General features: G+C 38.2%; 2 protein-coding genes across 3 annotated transcripts; both read left to right on the top strand.

Moving 5' to 3' along the window:
- The first annotated feature begins 2,477 nt into the window (after window positions 1-2,477).
- On the top strand, window positions 2,478-12,447 carry LOC113535663 (ubiquitin-conjugating enzyme E2 B). 2 transcript variants are annotated; one of them, XM_026929132.3, is made up of 6 exons: window positions 2,478-2,896; window positions 6,017-6,097; window positions 6,288-6,313; window positions 6,730-6,819; window positions 8,140-8,228; window positions 10,776-12,447. In XM_026929132.3, exons 1-6 carry the CDS (start codon window positions 2,853-2,855, stop codon window positions 10,902-10,904), a joined length of 459 nt encoding a protein of 152 aa, XP_026784933.1. In that variant the 5' UTR covers window positions 2,478-2,852; the 3' UTR covers window positions 10,905-12,447. The 2 variants fall into 2 exon arrangements, with proteins under 2 accessions (XP_026784933.1, XP_053096336.1); XM_053240361.1 differs by lacking the exon at window positions 2,478-2,896 and adding an exon at window positions 2,964-3,544.
- A 7,376-nt stretch (window positions 12,448-19,823) lies between these two features.
- LOC113535398 (proteinase-activated receptor 2) lies at window positions 19,824-22,503 on the top strand. Its single transcript, XM_026928656.3, has 2 exons — window positions 19,824-20,020; window positions 20,372-22,503. Exons 1-2 carry the CDS (start codon window positions 19,945-19,947, stop codon window positions 21,328-21,330), a joined length of 1,035 nt encoding a protein of 344 aa, XP_026784457.2. The 5' UTR covers window positions 19,824-19,944; the 3' UTR covers window positions 21,331-22,503.
- Window positions 22,504-24,703: the final 2,200 nt, after the last annotated feature.

The raw sequence follows: 24,703 nt of genomic DNA on the forward strand, positions 1-24,703 counted from the left end.
CAGACATACCTAGCGCGAGCTGTAATAAGTATATTTACTAGTTTTTTGGCAAGTGAATATAACGTTTAATTAGTTTCCATTAACAAAAACAGTTGCTAGGAGTAAGCACCACACTAAACATTTGTGTGCCCTTTGCTGCACCAAAGCTTCCAGACAGTCTGAGGTTGCTAAGGATAGAGTAGCAAGTCAACATGGCCCAGCCGCCAATGCAGCTGTGATTGATGAGAATCGTGCTCTTATTCTTGCAGATCATTAAACTAGTTAAACTCCTGAAGCATTACAGTGATTGGTTCCTTTCATCAAGGACACTCATGTTTTGGCATCAGAATAAACAAACAATGTGTTGCTAACCATAAAAAAAAAAAAGTTAAGCTGGAAAATGAGACATATACACCATGTTGCCATAGTTTCTCAATAAACCATGATGAAATTTTTATTATATTTGTTGGGTTGTTTGGTATCAGTGAATATGCTAAGTTAACATACTGTATTCATTCATTTCACATGATGAAGCAGTACAAAGAGTGTTCTCGTGATTTAAAATGCTTGTATACTGTGGCAGTGAATACATTTGGCATCATTAAGCAGGAGTCCTGGCATGTGCTCACTGACACACCCTCATGAAGTAAAGATGCAAAAGATGAGTATTCAACAAGCTAGCTGTTTAACATGCTAACATTTAATCACTGTTGAACCATATTATCATTCTGGAGCTGTTAATAGATGCAGATTGAACCCCGTGAAGTCACAGGTGTTACTGCGAATATGACTGACCAGAGCAAAATGCAGAAAAGCAGTCCCAAGCTGATTATTGGCCACCATTCTGCACAAGTGGCTGAAGTTAACCTGCAGGTACAATCATGAGAAAAAGAAAGTACACCCTCCTTTAATTCTAAGTTTTTATTTATCAGGGCCTAAATAATAATCGTGTGGTCCTCACCAACTTCTATAAACAAATAACCTCAGGTGACAACAAAAAAACCCCACAGATTTCAATATGTAGTCAGTTTTTCCAAAAAGTAAACCAATATTCAGAAACCAGGTAGGAAAAAGTAAGTACACCCTATCATTCAATAACATGTAGAACCACGTTTAGCAACAATAACTTGAAGTAAATGTTTTCTGTCTGAGTTTATCAGTCTCTCACATCGTTTTGGAGAACTTTTGGCCCACTCTCCTTTACCACATTTCTTCAGTTCAGAGACAAAAATGACTTATGGAGGAGTAAAAAACAGAAATACCACTGATAAAATACAGTACTTGTTTGTGGTTTGCACCAGTGAGTAGCCACTGCAAGCCATGACAGTAGTAATAGAGCTGAAACGATCCCACCTCTTTAACCAGTCCTGCATTGAGTGAGGTCAGGACTGCCTACCTTATTAACATACAGACACAAATATACAGAAATAAATAAATGAAGAAATGTAGAAATACAGAAATAAATAAATGTAGAACTGCAGAAACAAACAAACAAATGTACAAATACAGAAATAGCCCAAATAAATGTTGATGTATGGAAATGTAGAACTAAATTCAAGGCATTAATTTAATTATATCCTATTTTCATGACCAAAATGTATTTATTTATTTCAAGATTTATTCATTTATTTATACTTCAGTGATTTTTCGTCCTCCATACTTCCTGACACAACCTTCCCCAATTTTAACCGGGCTTGGGACCGGCACTGGTCGTGTGTAACCCCAGTGGCTGGGGTTGGTTCCCTGGCTGGGAATTGAGCCTGGGCCACGGCGGTGAGAGCGCCATGGCCTAACCACTAGTCCTCCAGGGACTCAGGCCCTAGTTGACATACAAAGACAAAATCAATGAGGAGCACCCAGGAATCTGAGGATACAGTGGGCACAGGATCACAGTTGACAGTTGAATATTGTAAGAAAAAAAATGGCATGGTGTTCTCCAAATCTTCAGCTGTCCAGTTTCGGCAATCCTGTGCCCACTGTAACCTCGGGTTCTTTTGCTGTTGTAGTCCATCCACCTCAAGGTTCAACATGTGCATTCTGACATGCTTTTCTTCTCACCTCAGTGCACACAGCCTTCCTGTCAGCTGGAACGGGTCTGACACCAACAACCATGTTATGGTTAAAGTCACACAGGTCACATTGTTTGCTCATTCTGGTGTATGATGTGAACATTAACTGAAGCTCTTGATCTGTATCTGCATGATTTCATGCATTGTGCTGCTGCACCCTGATTGGCTGGTTGGATAAGCAGAGTGAGCAGGAGTACCCGGGGCAGGTGAGTGTGCTTTCAGAATCCAGCCCTCATGTAAAAACCAGGAGATCTGTCTTTGGCCCGAAATAATCTAGGCACCAGTGGGCTGAATACTACACTCACCTACTCCATTTTTTTATACACTTATAATTATTAAATTAATATTAATTAGTTATAGCTCAAACGCCGTATACACGATTATATAACCAGATGTTACACTGACTGCCTATGCTTCGAGTGCTCTAAGGTGGAACATTGTTCCTGGGTATTGTTTCTGCCCGAAGGGGACTAGGAAAACGCAAGGCTTGTCCAATAGAATTTATCAAGATAAACTAACGCTTCGAAACGAAGCAGATTTGTTAAAAATCATATGTTGCTTTAGTAACTGAGCGGGCTTTAAGACTGGCTTCCTTCATGGAACTGAAATTGACCAAAATGAGTCAGGCTTGTTGAAATAAATCTGGTTTATTGAGTTATCTCGCTTCGTAGAATACCCCTGCCTTCTTCCTGGCGGAGGGGTCGATGACGTCACTTGTTGTTTGGAAGAAAGAAACACGGTACCTAGACCTGAATCTGTCCTTTTATCACTCCTACACATTTTATGACTAAATAAAATCGAGTCATGTCTACCCCGGCAAGGAGGCGATTAATGAGGGACTTCAAAAGGTATATTTCAGACTGCTGTTTTGTTTTGTTTTTCAGTACCGCTTGTTAGCTGTTTAAAACTGCGAGATAGCTTGATAAGCAAGCCGTTTGCTCGGTTGCTTCTTGCCAGTGAGGCTAACTAGCTCGTAATGTACCACTATATGACACCAAACAGTTCTGAAATTGCCGTGTTTATATGGGTTTCTTTCTGTTTTTTATTTACCCAAAAGTGTGCCATGTAAGCGGCTGGTTTAGCAAGCTAGCTAGCTATGTAGCGGTAGCTAGGTAGTGTAACTGAAATAAACTGAATAATAATCTTATCGTAAACTAGTCTTGTATGTAATATACGTAAATATTAGTCTCAATGTTATCTTGTGAACTAAACCAGTGATTATTTATAAATTGAAAATTGCATTATTTGACTGAAAATAAGTCTAATTTCGTTTTTATCTCATCCCTCGTAAACGCCATGGGCGCTGAGAATCACCTGGATACCTTCTTGGGCTCGTGCGCACACATGCCGAGACCCTCAGTAAAATTACGACAGTATGACGTGTATATTTGATATAAATACTGTTGTAATACGGTATCAGTCCCTTCTTCTTGCCTCCTACACGTGTCGGACCTCACGTGCACATTGAGTCTAGGATTAGTGGCTACTAGCTTAAGGTGGGTTCCCTCATTATGCTTTCCACTGCTACTGTCACTAGTGGTTGGAACACCTTGATAGGTTCCTCCCCAAGTGTATTTATTGTCTGAAATGGATGGTGAGATTCGGCACCCTTGGCCAGGTTGCCTGCACCTGTGGGTTTGGCCTCTCAAAATGAAGTGTAGGTTGAGCACTGCGGCCTAGCAGTCTAGGAAACACTCCTGAATGTAAGAACCCCTGGTACATGGACTCCGTATGCGCTCAGGTGAAAATTTCTGTGGATGGTGTGCACCCCATCAAGTCTACGCAGTGCACTGCCTGGTTCCTAGAGTACTAGCATAACTGCAGACACTGCTAGACAGCACAAAGTCCCCATATACGCTAAAGATTTATGTGGATGCCACTGCAATATGACACGGCACTATGGGTGGTGTCTTGCTCGGGAATCATTATCACATATTTGTTAATCATTAGATTGATTTCAATGAGGGAGAACCTGTAGAGTGTTCCTTGCAAGAAATATTGCAGTCATGGATCTGACTGTGTTATCCAGGTGATATTCACCACCCCATGTGGTTAGGAGGCATGAAATAAATAGCTAGTTTTGTATTTAACTGTGGTTCATTGAACAGCGGATAACCACCAGGGTTTCTTTTCATTCGGAACTAGTGCAGACCCAGCAAGAACTCAGTGAGAAAGTTCCAGGGAAAGATGGTATGACAATGGTGCACTACATCATAAGATCACTTTGTGACATTCTTGGGAGGTTTCAGCATGTGTGTGAATGTGCACATGGGTGTATCCCAGTGATATTCATCATCCCTGGTGGTTATTGATGTTAGAACCACAGTTACATACAGTCACAGGAAAAAGAAATTATATCCTCCTTCAGTTCTATGTTTTTACTTATCAGGGCTGAAACAGCAATTGTGTGGTCCTCACCAACTTCTATAAACAAACAAATAACCTCTGGTGACAACAAAAAAAGACAATAGAATTCAATACATCCTTCCTAAATCCACAATCATTAAATTAGTAATTAGCAGCCAGGTGTTATTAATGAGATGCACATGATTAGTTAATGATCAAGAAGTGTGACTACCTCTATAAAAGCGGGACTTTTGGCAGTTTGGTGTTCTGGAGTGCCCAAGTGTGTGTCTACATCATGCCAAGAAGAAAGGACATTAGCCATGACCTCAGAGAAGCAATTGTTGGTTCAATCTGGGAAGGGTTATAAGGCCATCTCCAAAAAATTTGAAATTCACCATTCTACAGTGAGAAGGATTGTTTACAAATGGAGAGCATTCAAGACAGTTGCCAATCTTCCCAGGAGTGGGTGTCCAATCAAATTCAGTCCAAGGTCAGACTGTTTAATGCTCAGTGATATAAAGAAAAACCCAAGAGCTACAACATGACCTACATCCCTCTGTAAGCACATTAAATGTTTATGTTCATGACTGTGCAGAAAAGACTGAACAAGTGTAGCTTTCATGGAAGGCTGGCTAGGAGAAGCCCCTTCTCTCCAAAAAGAGTATGGCAGCATGACTTAGGTTTGCAAAATTGCAAACCACAAAAGTCCTGGAACAATATCCGTTGGACTGATGAGACCAAGGTGGAGATGTTTGTCATCATGCACAGTGCCATGTTTGGTGAAAACCAAACACAATGTATCACCACAAACACCTCATACCAACTCTGTAGTATGATGGTGGAGGGGTGATGATTTGTACTTGTTTTGCAGCCACAGGACCTGGGAAACTTGCCGTCCTGGAGACAACAATGAACACTACTTTATACCAGAATATTCTTGAGACAAATGTGAGGCCATCTGTCTAGCAGCTTAAGCTGGACCGAAATTGGGTCATGCAACAGGCCAGTGATCCCAAGGACACCAGCGAATCAACATCTGAGTGGCTAAAGAAGAGAAGAAAAAAAAATCAAGGTGTTGGAATGGCCAAGTCAATGTCCAATCCTCAACCACACTGAGATGCTGTGGTGGAATCTTAAGAGAGCTATGAATAAACAAATGCACTCAAGTCATCAATAAACTGAAGCAATTTGGAAGCAACTGAAGTGGGTCAGAATTTCTCCAAAACGATGTGAGAGACTAATAAACTCCTACAGAAAATTGTTTACTTCATGTTGTTGTTGCTAAACATGGTTCTATATGTTATTGAATGATCGGGTATACTTATTTTTTCCTACCAGGTGTCTGAATATTGGCTTACTTTTTGGAAATAGATGACTAAGTGTTGAAATCTGTTGTGTTTTTTTTGTTGTCACCTGAGGTTATTTGTTTGTTTATAGAAGTTGGTGAGGACCACACGATTATTATTTAGGCCCTGACAGATGAAAACATAGAATAGAAAGGTTAGAGGTTGTACTTTCTTTTTCCTGTGACTGTACTTCAGAGGCCAGTATGTTTGGTATTATAACAAAGCAGGATTTTATTGTGACTATTCAAAAGTTCATGTTTGCATAATGTTCATCAGACTTCAAGAAGACCCACCAACTGGTGTGAGTGGTGCTCCCTCAGAAAACAATATCATGCTGTGGAATGCCGTTATTTTTGGGTGAGTAGTAAAAAAGTGTATTCATTAACTGTACTGTGTACTCTAATGAAAAATGAAACATATATGAACTGATCTGGTTTCAAAAATAAAACATGGGAAATTAATTGTGTGTAATGCTTTGCTGTTAAACATAATGCATGTAAATGCTATTGAAGTAACTTTAGTTGTTGGATTTTTGTTTTTTTTTCAGACCTGTAGGAACACCATTTGAGGATGGTAAGTTTTTTTTTGAAAAAAAGTAATGTTAATCCCCTAGTAGTCCTGTTGAAGTGATTGAGAGTTTGCACAAATTCAATAATTCAGCATTCAGTGTGATCTTTTAAAATAATGATACATTACTGAGGTATTCTGTAGTGTACAAAATGAGGACCCAGGGGGAAAAAAGGGACTGATGAAATTGTACTCACCTCCGTGTGTAGGAAATGCATTTTTAATGTAGTGGTGGACCTGTGTCATTCTACTGATTAATGTGAAAGTTTCAGTGCCTTGTGTAATTTGCTGGCATACGAACAAACTCTAAACTCTATTATTCTACTTAATAATCTTTAGCTGTTTTAATTCATCTTAATTTTTTTTTTTTTGCCTATGCAACATATGCCGTTTGTAAAAGTGACTTGTGTATTCTTTTTCAGGAACATTTAAACTTGTGATAGAATTTTCAGAAGAATATCCGAATAAGCCTCCTACAGTTCGATTTATCTCCAAAATGTTCCACCCAAATGGTGAGCAACTGTTTCCTGAGTTTTATTGACTATAACTGCATCTCTCTGAAAACTAAATTAATAACCAAGTGTGAGTTATTACTATTCATAGTAATATTCTTAGTACATGGGGTCAGTCAATAATTTTCGCAGACAAAAAATATATATGATCCTTGAAGGTATTTAAGATGCATGCTATACACTCACCGAGCACTTTATTAGGAACACTTATACACCTACTTGTTCATGCAATTATGTAATCAGCCAATCATGTGGCAGCAGCGTAGTGCATAAAATCATGCCGATATGGGCCAAATGCTTCAGACAAAATGTGATCTCAGTGATTTTGACTGTGGCATGATAGACTCGCCAAAACTGGACAGTTGAAAACTGGAAAAATGTAGTCTGGTCTGATGAATTCTGATTTTTGCTGGGGCACACAGGTGGTACGGTCAGAATTAGGGGTGAACAGCATGAATCCATGGACCCAACCCAACCCAAAATCACAACCTGCCTTGTGTCAACAGTCCAGGCTGGTGGAGGTGGTGTATTGGTGTGGGGAGTCTCTTCTTGGCACACTTTGGACCTGTTGATATCAATCAATTACCGCTTGAATACCACGGCCTATTTGAGTATTGTTGCTGACCATGTACATCCTTTCATGGCTACAATTTACAGATCTTCTAATGGCTACTTCCAGCATGATAATGCACCATGTCACAAAGCAAAAAGTTATCTCAAACTGGTTTCATGAACATGACAATGAGTTCAGTGTTCTTCAGTGGCCTTCCCAGTCACCAGATCTAAATCCAGTAGAACACCTTTGGGATGTGGAAGAACGGGAGATTCTCGGCATGAAAGTGCATCTGAAAAATCTGCAGGAATTGCATGATGTAATCATGTCTACATGGGCCAGAATCTCAAAGGAATGTTTCCAACATCTTGTGGAATCCCTGCCACAAAGGATTGAGGCTGTTTTGAGAGCAATGGAAGGCCCTACCTAGTATTAGTATAGTGTTCCTAATGAAGTGTTCAGTGGGTGTATGTCATCATATTGCCCATATTGCTTACTCCAGAATTGATTATATACTGAACTTATTAGCTAATGCTGTTTCTTTGCTCCAAAAAGTTAATTATATTGCATGATTGTATTATATTGTTGGAAGTATACACTTGCAGCATGCAGTATCTTTTAGTAGGATTGAGTAGACTGCAGCTGTTTTTAATAATGTTCATTCTAGTAAGTGAACCAGCCATACTAGTGAGCCATATATTGTGGATATCTTTACAGTATGTTTTGTACCAGTATTAGAAGAGAAAATAAGTTGTTTAATCTCACAGTTTATGCAGATGGAAGTATATGTTTAGACATTCTTCAGAATCGCTGGAGTCCTACATATGATGTATCCTCTATTCTGACATCTATCCAGGTGAGTGAGAATCATTTTTGGTATTGTGGTTAAGTTAATGCTTCTATTTTTAAAGCGCAATTGACACTGAACTTTTAATGTACACGTTTAGCTCACAATTGGAAGAGAAACCTCATGTTTCCTGAAGCAGAGTGACCGTGTTGCCTAGACATTTATATCGACATGGACTAATGATAGTGCAATCAAGTGCAGTCTGTCAGAAATTTTGGTGTTAATGTGCCATAACAGTATTGATCCAGTGAACACTGCCCTGTTGTACTGATGCAAGATAATGTGTCCATATTGCTTTATGGGCATAAGTGTACACCAACGTTAACAGCAAGTTAAATAGTACTGGTAATAAAAAAAATAATTTTCAGACATTTAGTGCTTTTTGGAGCCATAACATAGCCAAAGATTGCTGTGGCGTTATTCAAGAAGGCGTTCCTGTGACCGCAGCCCTGCAGTCTCTGTTTAGTTAAACTGTATTCTGTATACATTCAGCCATACTTCAGTCACTGTTACAGACCTGGTATTAATCAGCTTAATAAATGAGAGCCTTCATTGTCAATAACATAAACACACTCACAATCATAGAGTCAAGTCTATATCTGTATGAATTACAGTTCTTTATGAATGCCATGAGATAATAAGTAACAAACAACAAGCTCCAGTTCATCTATGTATAGAGATTTTTTGTGTGAAATAGGAGTAAAGTATTTTTGGAGATTATTTTTAGTTTTCTTCTCCTACACGAGTGTCTTAAGGACTGCTGGTCCAGGTTTTAGGTGTATAACGTCTCCTAGTGTATGGATAGCCACAATGCACTAGTCATTTTTGACCTGAGTGATGCCCAGTGAGTGAAAGTGCCACTTCTAAGCCTGCTTAGTGGTCTGGCAAAAAATGTGCACACTGCAAGGTCCTCAACAATCCTTCAGTAATATTTGTTCTTATTTATGTTGCTTATTTAGTATTTCATTAAGGCTGTATTGGCAAAAAGATTTTTTTTTAAACAACTTAGATATTTTTATGCATGGGTAGATAAATCGTTGGCATTTTTTTTTATAGAAAAAGAAAAGAGAAAACCTGCTCCTTACTGGCATTAGCAAAACATTTTTTTAAATTTCAAATGTACATTTTAACTTCAATGGATCCAAGAAGTTCATTTATTGGTGGTGCCAGGCACCTCAATGCAGTAACTGTAGCGCTTGCTGCTTGTTCCCAAATCCTGCTTTGTCATGAACTACACACAACTGCTAGGAACAAGTTTTAGTATAAGGATTGATTATCTTGCCCAGATGATAAACAGTCTTTTCATAATCAGCAACATACATAGATGAGGAAACACTGTACAGCGTACCACTATTGTGTAACTGTATTATAACTCTAACGCTAATGCAACATGCAGTCACTTCACAGTTAAATAGAACATGTTGAGTAATAACATCTTTTTCGTGCCATGCAAAGAGAGAACACAGCCACTCATAGCTGACATGTTAGATATTTTTCTCCAAGCTACAAACATGATATGCTACTTTGGAGACATCATCAGGCTAGGGCTACATAAATTTCTCCAGAGATTCAAGTATGCATTTTCCTTAGTCTGTATTAATGCACTTAACTAGCTAACTAGACCATACTTTCAGGTAAAAGTACAGCTAGCTCCATAATTATTGGCATGCTTGGTAAAGATGGATTAATAAGGTTATAAAAATGTCAGTGGCTAATTAGTTTATTCGTACACTGCAAATATGAGAGAACGCTAACCTTTAATTTAATTTGTCCATCCCTGCTATGTCATCAGAGTACATCTCACTATGTAGGAGCTGTATTATTGTAGATTTTAAAACAGTGCAGTAAGGTTTAATTTTTTTTTTTTTTTCAATTTCACATACCCTGACAAAATTTAGTGCCTCGGATTAAAGTCTTTAAAAACCTTTAGGACAGGAGTATAAATGTATTGTTAATAATGTCAAGTATTTTTTATTAAGACCAACATAGTAGTGTCCCAAAGTAATACTCTTATATTATACTCTTATTATTTCATGTGTGTTTTTATTCAGGACAATGAATATTTGACCTTTGATTATTACAAGGTTAAGAAAAAAGTTATAATGTGGTTGAAGTTGGAGCTGCCATTGATATCACTACTAAAACATCCCAGTAGTGGTGGGATAATGCTAACACCCAGTATACAATAAATGGACACACATAATGAAACCCACAACAAGAAAGAAAAACATACTGATTCCAGTTCATTAAGTGAAATAACATGTTTCATGAATATCATAATATAATTCACACTTGTACATAAAAAAACACAAGTGGCACCCTGATGAGATTTTTTAATATTTGTCTCAAAATATCCAAGCATAGATAGTAAATGAAGCATGCAGCTCAAGACTGCTCCATACCATGCCATTATGATTTCTGTGTTTTTTGTTTTTTTTTTCTCCTGAGAACTAAACTCTGTTTGGCACATTGATCCATCCTGTGTCACTGTAGGTGAGAAATTACAGAAATGACACGGCAAAACCCACTACAATTTCTGATTTTCTCCCCTTGCAGTCCTTGCTGGATGAGCCGAACCCCAACAGCCCAGCCAACAGCCAGGCGGCACAACTGTATCAAGAAAACAAGCGGGAGTATGAGAAGAGAGTTTCTGCCATTGTGGAGCAAAGCTGGGCTGACTCCTAATGCTCATAATTCACATGCTCAAGTACCATTTATCAGGTTCTTCAATCTTTTATTTAATGTATCTCGGACACACACACGAAAGAAACTGGTCTGCTGCGAGTGGAAATCCAATCTGTAGGGACTCCTTTGCCAACGTTTTGCTGCAAGCAGAAATGATTGTGCTTTTGGTTTGATCCTAATTTTTTTTTTAAGTTTCATGATAAGTTATTGTTAAAAGAGTTTATAACGTTTTACAATAACTCCAGAATTATTGGCACCCTTACTGAGAATTGTGCAAAAATTAATGTATAAAAGGAATAACACATTCGATAGTTTGAGCTTAACATTTTCTTAACTATTTTTCCTGTGGAAAAAAGTTTCAAAATTATCAGTACAGACACAATAATAATTGGTGAAGCCTCCCTGGGAATAGAATTAAAAAAAAAAAACAGTAGAATAAAAGGGACTGTTAGTTTTGTGCATGTGGAGTCACCTTCTTCAATTCAGACTTTCAGTTCAATTTAGTTTTTCAATCTTACAAGAGAACACAATTCTAATTTTTGTTGCAGTAATACTCAGACGTTTAGGTTCTGCATTTTGTTGGTTGCTCTCATGAAGGGCTTCTTTTGGTTAAGAAGCCCACAGAACAACAGCTAATCATTGATTTTGAAACTGGAATCCCACAAAGCAACTAAACTGCAGTTCTGAAACTGATCTTTGGTGTCTTCTTTGCCGTCCTCACTGTGTGTGGTGGCAGTACGCTCACGAAGCCTCTTCCTGCTAAATTTTGAGCTGTTAGAGATTTTAATTTTTTATTATTTTTTTTTAATGTTCCTGATTGTGCTTAATGGTGTTTTAAATGTATATGGTTGTTTTTTTTTTTTTTTTTAATCCATCTGTGTTAAAATATTTTTGGTTTTCCCTATTGTGATGTATGACAAAGGGGTTTTGAAAGAAATAAAGCTAAGATGTATTCTCTTATTGTTTGTGTGAACTAAATATGAATAATTTTTGCAAAGTTTATTGTATGTATTAATTATTGCTTACTTCCCTGAAGGGTGCCAGCAGTTCTGGAGTTTATTAATATTTTACTGATTTATTTTTAGACTTTTTTAAGTTAACAAAAGTGTTGTATGATGGCATAAATCCTGAAATTATTTATAGTATAACCTTACCTACAAAATAGCATGTGTTTTTTTTTGGTCTGGAAATTAAATCAACCATGGCAGTTAGACACTACAGAATCCTACCCATGTCACTTTTCTTGTGTCTCTTTTGTTACAATAATAAAAATTAAATGTACTATGATTAATATACATAAATATATATATACACACTGTCCTATATAGAATTATAGCAGCCAAATTAAAAATAATTAAAAAAAATATTGTGTGGATTATATTCTGAGTAAGTGAGACAGCTTTGATGATGATATTTCTATAATCATATTCTTTTGAAACTTAAGGATGTATTCTTAATATGCCTATTAAATTTTGGGGCCATTCAAGATGTTTGTCTTGCTAATAATAAAAATGTCGACTTTTGTTATCTCAGGTCAAATTGATATGTTGGATATTGCTACAGTTTTTTTTTTTTTTTTTTTTTTTACATCACATTATCATGAAGAAATTTAAATAGTGTTGTGGTTTTAAATAACATTTTAAATTTGCTGTCAAAAAATAATCCCTTTTTCACAACTCAAAACATATCTATTTATTTGTTCATTTGTTGAAAATGCTCCAGTACCAAAACACCACAAACATATGTCTTAAAATAAAATCTTTTATTTAAAAAAATGAATGCTAGTTTTGAAACTAAGTAGGAAAACGTGCAAATTCAGCTACAGAATCACAGTTTTGTTGGTGTTAGAAATAAAGTGAAAAAATGCATGCAAAAATCTTGAAATCTGTCAACATTTGTCAAAACTGTGAAGAGTTTTGAAAAAAATTAACTGTACTGAAAATGGTGCAAATATTTTGTAAAATACAGAAAATGAAGCTGGCTGTCAGAGGATCAGTGTCAGGGTGCGTAATGCCAAAATAATAAACAAAAACGTTAACTACATCAAAAACTCCATCAGGCAATGAGGAAAGCATCTAGGGGCGATTAACACCCATTGGTGGTACTACTCCCAATCGGACCTCCCAGCCTTGCTCCTCCAGAGAGTTAGGGCTTGTGCTCCTCACAATGAGACAATGATGGTCTTCTGCCTGTGGAATTGGGGTTTAGCCATAGGATGATGACACATTACTGAAACTTCTTTAAGTCCATTAGCCCTACGAGGGAACTGCTGTTGCAGCTGTGGTTAGGAACCCACAGACCCGTAGCAGGAGGCAGGACCACACATAGTGGCCTGTCTGTATTTGTTTTGGAAGCATAATAATGTCTGTCACTCATTGGGATGACAGATTAGCTAGCATTCTCAATGAATTTAATTCCATATCAGTGAATAGTGTGGTCTGTTTCAGTACTATTGAGCTTTCTTCCAGTGCATGGAGCACCGCAGTGTGTGTGAGAAGGGTGGATGTATCTCAGGTACTCTGCTCTTTAGTGGGGACACATGAGCCAGTCATCCAGATACAGCAGTATACTTCTAAATTTGGCCATCAGAAGTGATAGAGCCTCATGCATGCATCTCGTGAATATCCTAGAGAGAGGCCAAAAGGTAGAACTTTTAAGGTAGAAGGTAAGTTGAAGAGAGTGTGTTCTAGAAGTTTCTCTGTAACCTTGAGATGAGGACATGAAACTGATGAACTTAGAAGAAGATTGTTCATGCAAACTTGTTCTGGAAAAACATGAACCTTTGATAAAAGGCTCATCTGAGAAGGTTCTGCTGCTGAGTGTCCGCAGTGATGTAGAGTTATGAAGGCGCCTAGACAGAGACTCTGGGAGTCTGGGAAATTTCCAGAAAAATGGGGACTTGCCTTGGAGAATTGCATAAACCTACTATCATTTATTAAGGCAAGACCATATTGTGCTTGCTGAGTCCTAGGAACAACAGACCTAGGGTTCCGTTGAGAGGGCGTGGTTGGACCATGGACCCATGCACTGTGAGAATGACTAGTCAGGGTTTGAGAACTGGGGTCTGTCATAGATAATTGCTAAAAAGAAATCAGGCAAAGGCAGAAATCACTTCAGAGTGAACACTTTATATTTTTATTGGCCTGGGAGACAGGACATTACCTCAGTCCTTCTCCAAAGACCACTCCACAAACAATTCCTTTTGACACTTGCTAAAGGGTGTAATCTGAGTTCACTGATTGCATTAGACAAAGGAATCCAATTTTTTTGGTAAATATTGTTGGTCTTGGTGGAGCATATCACAAGGGGCGGCACTGCATTTTCAGACTAAATTTATTCATTACATGAATCCTCAAGTTCTAAAAATCAACTGGAACTTCTCAAACTATCCTATGCCTTTATATGGTGTTAGTATCCACCTGGAGTGACATGCTCCCTCCTGCCCTTACATCAATAATATGAACCATATTCCACACGCAAATCAGATCCAGAAAACTGATACATAGGCCTATGAACAGGACCTGGGGTTCCCTTGGACAACCTGGGGCCAGGAGTCAGCCCTAGACAGCCCTGAGCGTTTGACGTGGCAGAATATCTAATGGGATCTTTGTTCTGGAGTCCATAAACCATTATGTTTGCATTTGTTCAAATTAATGTGAGTCTTTGAGATATAGAATTGGATTACTGAATTCTATGTGTTCTTTGAGTTTGAATCTGTATGAATCTGTACAAATCTGTATGAGTTTGAATCTTGAGCCCAAAAGGACTGCATGAGGATCTGGGGTTTGAATAATGAGAATTGTTTCTCTTGTCTGTTTTTCATGTTATCTACGACTGTTAAATGTTGACTGAGTGGAATTGAAACTTATGGAATTTCTTGGTATGTCTGAGGAAGCACATATTGTGCATTGAAAAGCATTAAACAATGTTTGACTTGTTGGAATAGCAGTTACGTAAAGCAGTAATTATAAGCGAAAAGATTTACCTATGTTTGTATTAAGAAGCCTTTTATCTGACCAAGTAAGTTTGACATTATAATAACTTGTTGGAATATATCCTATGAGTAAAAAAAACAAAACAAAGTGTGATTATTGACACTGTTTTCTTGTTGGATCAACATGCTTACAGTAAACAGCATCCCCTCCATGACCTGCTGGTTAAACAGTGGAGCTCCTGTAATAGAAGACTCATTCAGCTCCACTGTATAAAGGAGCAGTACGGGAGGTTGTTTGTACCAACAACAATCACACTGTACAACAGCTCATCACTGTGTTGGGACACTGAGTCTTAAGATAAGCTCTTCAGAGAGTAGTCGAACTTAACCACTATCACCTGTTCATATCCATATGCACTGCCACTTCTGTTTTTTCTCTTTTCCTTTCACGTTATACAGTCCTGCATATCCCTATTCATTTGATCACTCTTTACAATGTTTACACTGCTGACAATGATTGCACTGAACTGCCACTTTAATTTCACTCAAGTGTGCTGCTTCTATCTATCTATCTATCTATCTATCTTCTTTGTTTTCAGTCCTGAGTTATGCAGACACTATGGAAAATGCCACAGGTGAGAATTCACAGCTCACTAATCACTCACTTTGAGCAACCACTTTATCCTGACCAGAGTCTATCTCTGAACACCGGGCGTGAAGTGAGAATACATCCTGGTTGGCACACCAGTCTATTGCAGGGCACCATGCACACACACATACACGTACTCATTCATCCTAGCCAATCCACCTTCTTGCATGTTTCTGAGAGGTGGGAGGAAATCAGAGAACTTGGACAAACCCTATGCAGACACAGGGAGAACATGCACAGGAACATTAACCCGAGCTCAGGATAGAACCCAGGACCCATTTGAAACTGTTGCTCAGTAAATTTTGTTGGGAAGATTTTATATTTAAATTTAAAATAACTTAACCTATTCGTTATTTGGGAATGCTTCTCTAAAATCATAATAAAGTTGTTTTGGGATAAAATGGGATATAAAATTTTGATTGCATCAAACAAACCTTGTGTCAGTACACATTGCACCTATAAGTTATCATCCAATGACAAGAGATATTGAGTTAATGTATGCTTAACATTCACATACTGGAATTTAGTCATTTACTAATAACAAGAACACCAGAGACACCTTTCAGGCCTTATAGAGAATAACTTTGCATTAGTAATAGTATAGAAGCAAAATACATTTAATTCAGAAGACAGTAAAAGAAAAGAGAAGAGTTATTTTGCTGTATGCAGTAAAGCTCTGGGAAGTGGAGATTTATATAGGAACATTGAACAATTAACTACACTATACTCTATGCCATGCATGCCAAAGCACCTATTTCTAATTCCTTTTTCTTTTCACTTGTTCTTCCTTGCACTTGACTTGGTCATCAAGGGTTTTTTTAATAATAAAACTAAAAATAGTGAAATTACACAAAAGCGGGCGCAGCTTAGGGACAAATTCCGTTCATGCCGAAACCTCCTGAAAACACTGGGTGTGGTTGGCTAATGTTGCCCCGTGTGTAATGTTGCCTAGCCTGACTCTGATCTCATCCATGGTCACCCACCAGATGGTCATATATGTTATCATTAAATGGAGCTATTCAGGAGAAATACCTCTGCCTAGTCCATTTCTTCATTAAACATCTTCACATGCATGCCAGGTTTAGGTCTTGCAAATTATGATCTGCTTTTAACTTACTTGCGTGTGTAGTTAGTGAGTTTAAGACTGTAGTTCTAGCCCTAGCACAGGGTGACAAACAGCATTCAGCTGGCTACCATGTGCTCTTAGCCTCAATGTTCTAGCCTTAAACATGCTACTTTGCTTCCTACACAAGGGGGTTTCTTAACTTGTACAGGAAAATATTGTTCATTATAATTTGGTTTATAATAAGTTACAGGCCATACATTTTGACACACTTTTTACTGTGTACATAAGTATAATTATAGTGATAATGTAAAATATAAATCTATAATGTAAACTATTGGAATTTGTATCAGTATTTCTAGATAGGAATATTAACTACATTTGCCCCTAACACAGATTGACTTTAACGGCTTTGGAAAGCAAGATGATGCAGTTTGTTGTCTAGTTTTGCGTGTTGGTCTCTGTGTGTTTTACAGGTTACCAGGGTGGATTTAGTGATATGGGGGGCCTAGGCAAAATAAAGAATGGGGCCCTATTCAGTGTTTTAACATCAATATTTAAATTTTCAACATACGTTACTTAGCATTAATCATTAAAAATATATGCATTTTTATATTTGCATTTTTAGGGGCCTTGGCTTCTGGGGCCCAAGGTGGTTGCCTACCTTTGCCTAGTGCTAAGTCCACACCTGCAGATTAATATTCACATCAAAAATCAGTGTTGGAAAAATGCCATCTCAGTGACTTTTGGTTTAGTGGCAGATCGAGTGGCCAGGGGGGTTTAGTGGCAGATCGAGTTTAGCTGATTGGGGTTTAGTGGCAGATAGAGTGGCGCTGAGCGGGGTTTGGTGGCAGATCGAGTGGCGCTGAGGGGGGTTTAGTGGCACATCGATTGGAGCTAATTGGGGTTTAGTGGCAGATCGAGTGGCGCTGAGGGGGGTTTAGTGGCAGATCGAGTGGAGCTGATTGGGGTTTAGTGGCAGATCGAGTGGCGCTGAGGGGGGTTTAGTGGCAGATCGAGTGGAGCTGATTGGGGTTTAGTGGCAGATCAAGTGGAGCTGAGGGGGGTTTAGTGGCAGATCGAGTGGCGCTGAGGGGGGTTTAGTGGCAGATCGAGTGGCGCTGAGGGGGGTTTAGTGGCAGATCGAGTGGAGCTGAGGGGGGTTTAGTGGCAGATCGAGTGGAGCTAATTGGGGTTTAGTGGCAGATCGAGTGGAGCTAATTGGGGTTTAGTGGCAGATCGAGTGGCGCTGAGGGGGGTTTAGTGGCAGATCGAGTGGAGCTAATTGGGGTTTAGTGGCAGATCGAGTGGAGCTGAGGGGGGTTTAGTGGCAGATTGAGTGGAGCTGATTGGGGTTTAGTGGCAGATCGAGTGGCGCTGAGGGGGGTTTAGTAGCAGATCGAGTGGAGCTGATTGGGGTTTAGTGGCAGATCGAGTGGAGCTGAGGGGGGTTTAGTGGCAGATCGAGTGGAGCTGAGGGGGGTTTAGTGGCAGATCGAGTGGAGCTGAGGGGGGTTTAGTGGCAGATCGAGTGGAGCTGAGGGGGGTATAGTGGCAGATCGAGTGGCGCTGAGGGGGTATAGTGGCAGATCAAGTGGCGCTGAGGGGGGTTTAGTGGCAGATCGAGTGGCGCTGAGGGGGGTTTAGTGGCAGATCGATTGCACTGAATGGGGTTTAGTGGCAGATCGAGTGGCTCTGAGCGGGGTTTAGTGGCAGATCAAATGGCACTGAGTGGGGTTTAGTGGCAGATCACGTGGCCACTTGTCTCCTGCCACGCAAAGATCCAATCCCTGCAGCTAGATTTTTAATCACATCGTGAAACGGATCAAGAGTACTCAAAGGACGATCATCGCTTAAAGAACGTTTCCTCTGCTTTGCAAAATGTATGGAGGGCTTGACTTAAACATCATTAAAAACTTCCAGATTGAACACAAATCAGATCCAACCTGGAACTTGCCACTGTGCGAGATGAAAAAAAAAAGTTCATTATGTTACAGTGACACTGAATGTTACAGTGACAATGTAGAAAAACAGGTGATTCCATTAATCTAACAATAGCTGTGACTTTTCTAACAAAACAGAAAGGGCGGGGCGGGGGTATTGGTGAATTTGAATTTGTGAACACTGAAGAAGTCTGAATGGAATTTATTTTTGAAAAAAGGGAATTTTAAAATGTTAATCTTAAATGAGGTTAATTCAAAACATAAATACAGATTTTGCTTATGTGCTTTATATAAGTAATATATTTCAGTGCAATGAATTCAGTGGTGTTTAAATGCATAATACTTTAGCAAAATTTTCAGACATTGATGAATGTTTGTTTTGTTCAGAGCAGCCAGAAAAAAAAAATAAATAAATAAATTATATATATATATATATATATATATATATATATATATATATATATATATATATATATATATATATATATATATATATGGGGGGGGGGGTCTTTATGTTTGAATTTTTTATATTTATTGACTCTCTTAAGTGTACAGATAACAAAAAAAATCTAGATATACGATTTTAGTTACTAAAGAGTTCAAAATGATTGAAAAGTAAAAATTTGAAATGTCGTTTTTTAAATGTAGCTCTTTGTATTTATATTTAATCTGCTGTTTCTTATCTGGATGTCTTATTATGTATATATAATATATAATAGTTTGTTTTGTACATGTTGCATTCAATAATTTAAAAAAGTGGTGTTTAAATTGTATTACACCACAGCGCTGTTGAACTCTCTGTTCTGATTGGTCAGAAGGTGTTGTTTAATTTTCTATGCCCGCAGCTCTGACTAATCACACATGTATTTTACTGGGCTCATGTAAATACCTTGTTTCTGTAGTAACTAAATTCTCAGGGAATTGTGTGGCGGATGCTCTACGTAATCTAACACTAACACTAACACTAATAATAATAATAACAATAATAATAATAATTTTTATTATAATTGTTATTGTTGTTGTTCCTGTTATTATTGTTATTGTTGTTGTTTTTGCTGTTGTTATTATTGTTGTTGTTATAAAAAAACGTCCTGCTATTTAACAAAGTAGAGGCATGACTGTTGATTTTAGGTGATTTCAGTTGTTTAGCATGTATAGGGGCTTCTTGTGACTTTGTTTTCGGTCGTTACTCGAAACCTGAGTGGGTGTGAGCTGAGATGAAAGAATGCTGCGTCTGTGCACTGCTCGATCCGTGACGCAGCGAGAAAGGGCGTGGCCAACCTGCTGGAGCTTCCGTTATCCACACAGGAGCTTAAAGAGCAAGGTGAGCTGCTCATTCACGATAGATTCGGAAAGATTGCGATCAGGTTTTTGTTTAGTTTCTCAGAACTCAACTCGGGAAGCTCTAGTAGTCGTTTTGAGTGGAGATAATATTTTGAAATAGCGGGAAAATGTCTGCAGTTGGAATCCTGCATTTACTGGTGCTTTTCACCTGTATTGCGTCGTCAGGCGCGGCTTTGTCTCCAGGTATGCTATACTTTTTTTTTTTTCTTTTTTTTTTTTTTTTTTTTTTTTTTACAGTGTTTCTGTGTAAGGAGTTAGGAGAGCTAAACCTGTTAATCCAGGTCAGCTGTCTTCAAAACGTTTTCTCTCTACATAGATTAAAGTATTAGTCTTTAATCATTTCTGTTTTTCTGTCTTTTCTGACCTGTAAAGTACAGAAGTTCTACAGAAGTTCTGTAAAGTATTAACACCAGGTTCCTACAGGGATTGTGCTGTAGTGCTCTTCAGTAGCACAGTATAGGAACTTCTTTTCTTTTTTTAAAGGTTTTCTTTTGATCAGGCCCCAAACATTAACTTTTACTATCTTCATTTCAGCAGCCAATGGCCGACAACGAGGATTTATTGGGATTCAGGGTCCTGACTTGGACTCAGTCTATGTTGACCCGGTTACAATGAGCACATTAAAGAGTGGCCTGACCACAGTTTTCCTTCCTCTCGTCTACGTTTTTGTGTTTGCTGTGGGTTTGCCCAGCAATGCCATGGCAATTTGGGTCTTTGTCTTCAGATCAAAGAAGTTCCACCCAGCAGCTATCTACATGGCCAACCTTGCCTTGGCTGACTTGCTGTTTGTCATCTGGGTCCCACTAAAGATCGCCTACCACTTCAATGGCAACAACTGGACCTTCGGAGAGGAGATGTGTAAAGTTCTGGTGGGCTTCTTCTATGGGAACATGTATAGTTCTATCCTGTTCATTGCATGTTTGAGCGTGCAGCGATACTGGGTGGTGGCTCATCCACTCACGCAGCAGAGGATGGACAATAGACTGGCGATTGCTGTATCAGTATGCATTTGGGCTTTTATTTGGATCAGTACCACACCACTCTTCCTGTACCAGCAGACGGTCAAAATCTCTGGGCTTAACATAACCACTTGCCACGATGTCAACATAATCACAATGGAAAACTTTAAGAGTGGGAGCACATTTCTGGATGTGCAGAAGCCATACTATTACTTCATGGTGATGGCGGGGTTGGCGTTCTTCATACCCTGTGTGGTTATCATCACAGCGTACGTCCTGATGATGCGCAAACTGGGACACTCCACTATGGAGGGAAGTAACGCTAGCAAGAACCGTCGCCGGGCCATTGTTCTCATCATTACAGTTCTCGTTACGTTCCTGGTCTGTTTTATTCCTAGCAATGTGATGCTGGTGGTGCATTATGCTCTCCTGGGGAGTGGAATTGCTAACAATGGATATGGCTTCTACATCACCACCTTGTGCTTGGCCAGCCTCAACAGCTGCCTGGATCCCTTGCTGTACTATTTTGTGTAAGAGGAGTTCCGGTCCCATGTGAAGAACACGCTCCTGTGTCGAAGCAGCCGGACTGTGGAGAGGATGAGAGTCTCCTTCAGTTCTCTGAAGTATTCTAAGAAGACTAACACTTACACATCTAGCACAGGCCAGACAGATAGCAGTACAATCTAAGAGCTGCAACGTACATTTAAAAAGAGAATGGATGATTACTTTGGCTGACTGTGAATTATTATTTTATTAGAGATTCATTAGACTAATATTTAGATTTTCTCAGGTAGCAAAAATCCATAGAGGTGGATTTATTTTTGTAGGAAAGAAGCCAGGATTTGTTTGACTGAGTCTTTATAAAAGAAAGGGTGTGTGTGTGTGTGAGAGTGCGTGTTTGTGCATGCGTGTATGTGTGTGTGTGTGCGCACGTCCATGTCTGTAATTTATATACAGGAAATGTTACTTGGTATCATAAACAAGGACAACACGGAGTCACAGAATGAAACTTGACACAAAAACCTCTCTGGTGCAGCCAGTCAAGTTTGTGAATTTTGTTGTTGTTGTTGTTTTTATCTAAATGTAAAGTGTGAAGCTCTTCTGCTTCTAATAGACTGAATCAGTCATTTGAAGTTGTTTTGTTCTTTTATGCCATGTTTTTGTCGGTGCCCACTGCTGCCAGCTATGTGACTAACCTCAGATTTTATTGTTGTTTTATTGTCTGTGTGGTGATTTTGTGTCAAAGGCTCATAAAAAAATTTTAAAATAGTTTTTACATTAGATTTGGCTTCAAGACAGTTACAACCACAGACAGAATATACAAAGAGTGTATATATAAAGAGCTAGATATATGAGCATGTATGAATGATAGAACTGACTCTTGTTCAGGCATTACACCGTCTTTAAATCTACTTCACATTTAAAACTACAGACATTTATTTTTGTACATATTTATGTAATGTCACTACAATAAATGTTTTGTATATTATCAATTGTTTTTGTGTTTTGTTTCCTAATACACTCTTAAATATACTGAAACCTGAAGAGTTTCCAACAGCTAACATACTGAGGTGCTTTTGTTCACACACTCATGAGTCATTGTCACATGACTTGTGAGATATGATGACATCAGTGTATGACAGTGACCTGTACAATGAGACATATCTAAAATTACTTATTGCCTAATTAAATTCCAGAGTCATGTCCAAAAGGAAATCACAAGTATCATGTATTCTGTGGTTGATTATTGGAGGCAATGGACTTCATCCCTTGTTGTTTTTTTTGTTTTTTTTTAAATAAATATTTACCAGCATTCACTTATTCTCTAGTTCTTCTGAAAGTGTTCAAACCAGTTTAGGCAGATCTGAGAGCTGACCACGCTTCGGTTAGATTTACGTGGAGCCAGCAATACTGTGTCAGTGTCGATCTCAGCATATTCTGTGCCCCAGGCAAGCTTTACCTCTTCTTATCTCGAATACACTAGCAGTGTTTCAAACAAGACACAAGACACAGACAAGACCAGGAACCTACAGAGACACACGCTGAAAAAAAGGTGCAACTCAGTTCAGTTGTTATGTTAAATTACATGCTAATACTGGTGAATCTTCCCATAGCTCCCATATTAGATTTCGAACTATCAGACATGTATGCACATGTACATTTCCTCTATTCAGTGTCTGCTTTCACAGAAGAGTACTAGTGATGTATCCAGAACACCTTCTGTCCTAAGAGTAGGTGTGTGTGTGTGTGTGTGTGTGTTTGCATGCATAGTTAAAGGATAACCATACTGCTCAATATCACAATTTATGATGTTGCATTGAACTTTGCATTGAACTTTTGCATTTTACTTTTTACATTTTGCATTGTCATTTACACCAATGACAACCCAGCAGCAATGCCAGTACTTAAGTGCCAGTACTGTGTTCATATGGTATATGTAGATGTTAAAAAGTAGGCTTTCATGTTTTAAAAATCTTGTAACATATTGCAACCTGGAAATAATGTCTATTGTGATATCATCATCTATATTGGTATATAATGTTAACAAAATAGATCTTTATTTAAAATAAACATTAATAATATATTTTTAAACAAAATTTATGAAGAATATTTTGTAGAGTGTTTAAGAAAGATTTACACAAATGTGATGGATATGTCGTTGGTAGTGTGTTTACTTTCTCTTGCTTCTTTGTGTACACACTTTATCTGGTAATTGAAGGGCAAAGGTTGTAATAAGGGTTAATGTCTGTGTTAAACCAGGTTCCTGGCGATCAGATTTTCGTCGTTCTCATCTCCAAGTCACATGTTTTTTCCCCTCTCCTGAAATATGTAATTTTTCTAATTAAAAATGTCATTAAGACAAACTTGTTTTCTGTCTGTGTAAATGGTCAGAAGTCACCACAGAAGGCCAGCTCCTTTTCATACAGGGTCCTCAGAAAAGGGAAAAAAGTGTAAAATGTCCAAACATGAGTGATATTAGGAGCTTACAGACCCCATTTTAATAGACACAAACAAAAATTCACAGTTTATCTAAGCTATTATTTCATTATATTTATATTTCACTTTGTCACATTCTGAGATGTGAACAACCAATAGAATTCAAGATATTGACAAAATTACAAGATAAAGTATAGAATTTGCACTATTTTGACATGTCCACTAGTAAAATAATGAAAAATTATGTGAAATATGTTATGTTCCAAGCTGTAAGGTCTTTCCATGTTGTCTTCATATTCAAACTTCACATGAAATCAGCCCATGTGTTGCCTAGAATCGATTGTATCTATTTACATAAAATGGACATAGATTATATATGACTTTAAAAGTGCTATGTAAATCAAACCATTTCAATGTGTTAAATGTCAGCAACCTTCATTTATTTGAATTATAATAAAACACAGTTCAATCTCAGAAATAAAAAGCTATATAAAAAAAAAACGACCTAGTCCGATATCTGTGCTAGTCTTCTTGTCCAACATGTACTGGTAGTGGCTGGGGCAGGTGTGGCACACAAAACAGCTACAGTACAACACGGCAAAGGAGCCAGAATTTGTATTATGTACCTGATTGAATCCAGAGATGGGTTTCCTAGGCGGGCTCTTATATTCTGTCTTATCGTTGAAGATAATATGGAACATGGCCTACTTCAAGATTGTTTTGAAATTCATGCCTGTGATTCTGTGCATTGTCTTGCCTGATGCAATAAGCCTACCAACCTGCTACCAGCACTGTAGCATGTTTCTGTGTACAGACACTGAGCACGCAGTACTTCATGTCAGAACTTGAACTACTTGGGGCTACTTGCTTTCAGTTACATTTCCATTAAATTAAGTTTTTTTATATGTATATTTTCATAACGTACTCTTGTTTAATATCCAGAAAAAGTTCATTCAAGTAATTTACCTGA

This window comes from Pangasianodon hypophthalmus, chromosome 15 (assembly GCF_027358585.1).
Source record: "Pangasianodon hypophthalmus isolate fPanHyp1 chromosome 15, fPanHyp1.pri, whole genome shotgun sequence".
In the NCBI taxonomy this organism is placed as follows: domain Eukaryota; kingdom Metazoa; phylum Chordata; class Actinopteri; order Siluriformes; family Pangasiidae; genus Pangasianodon; species Pangasianodon hypophthalmus.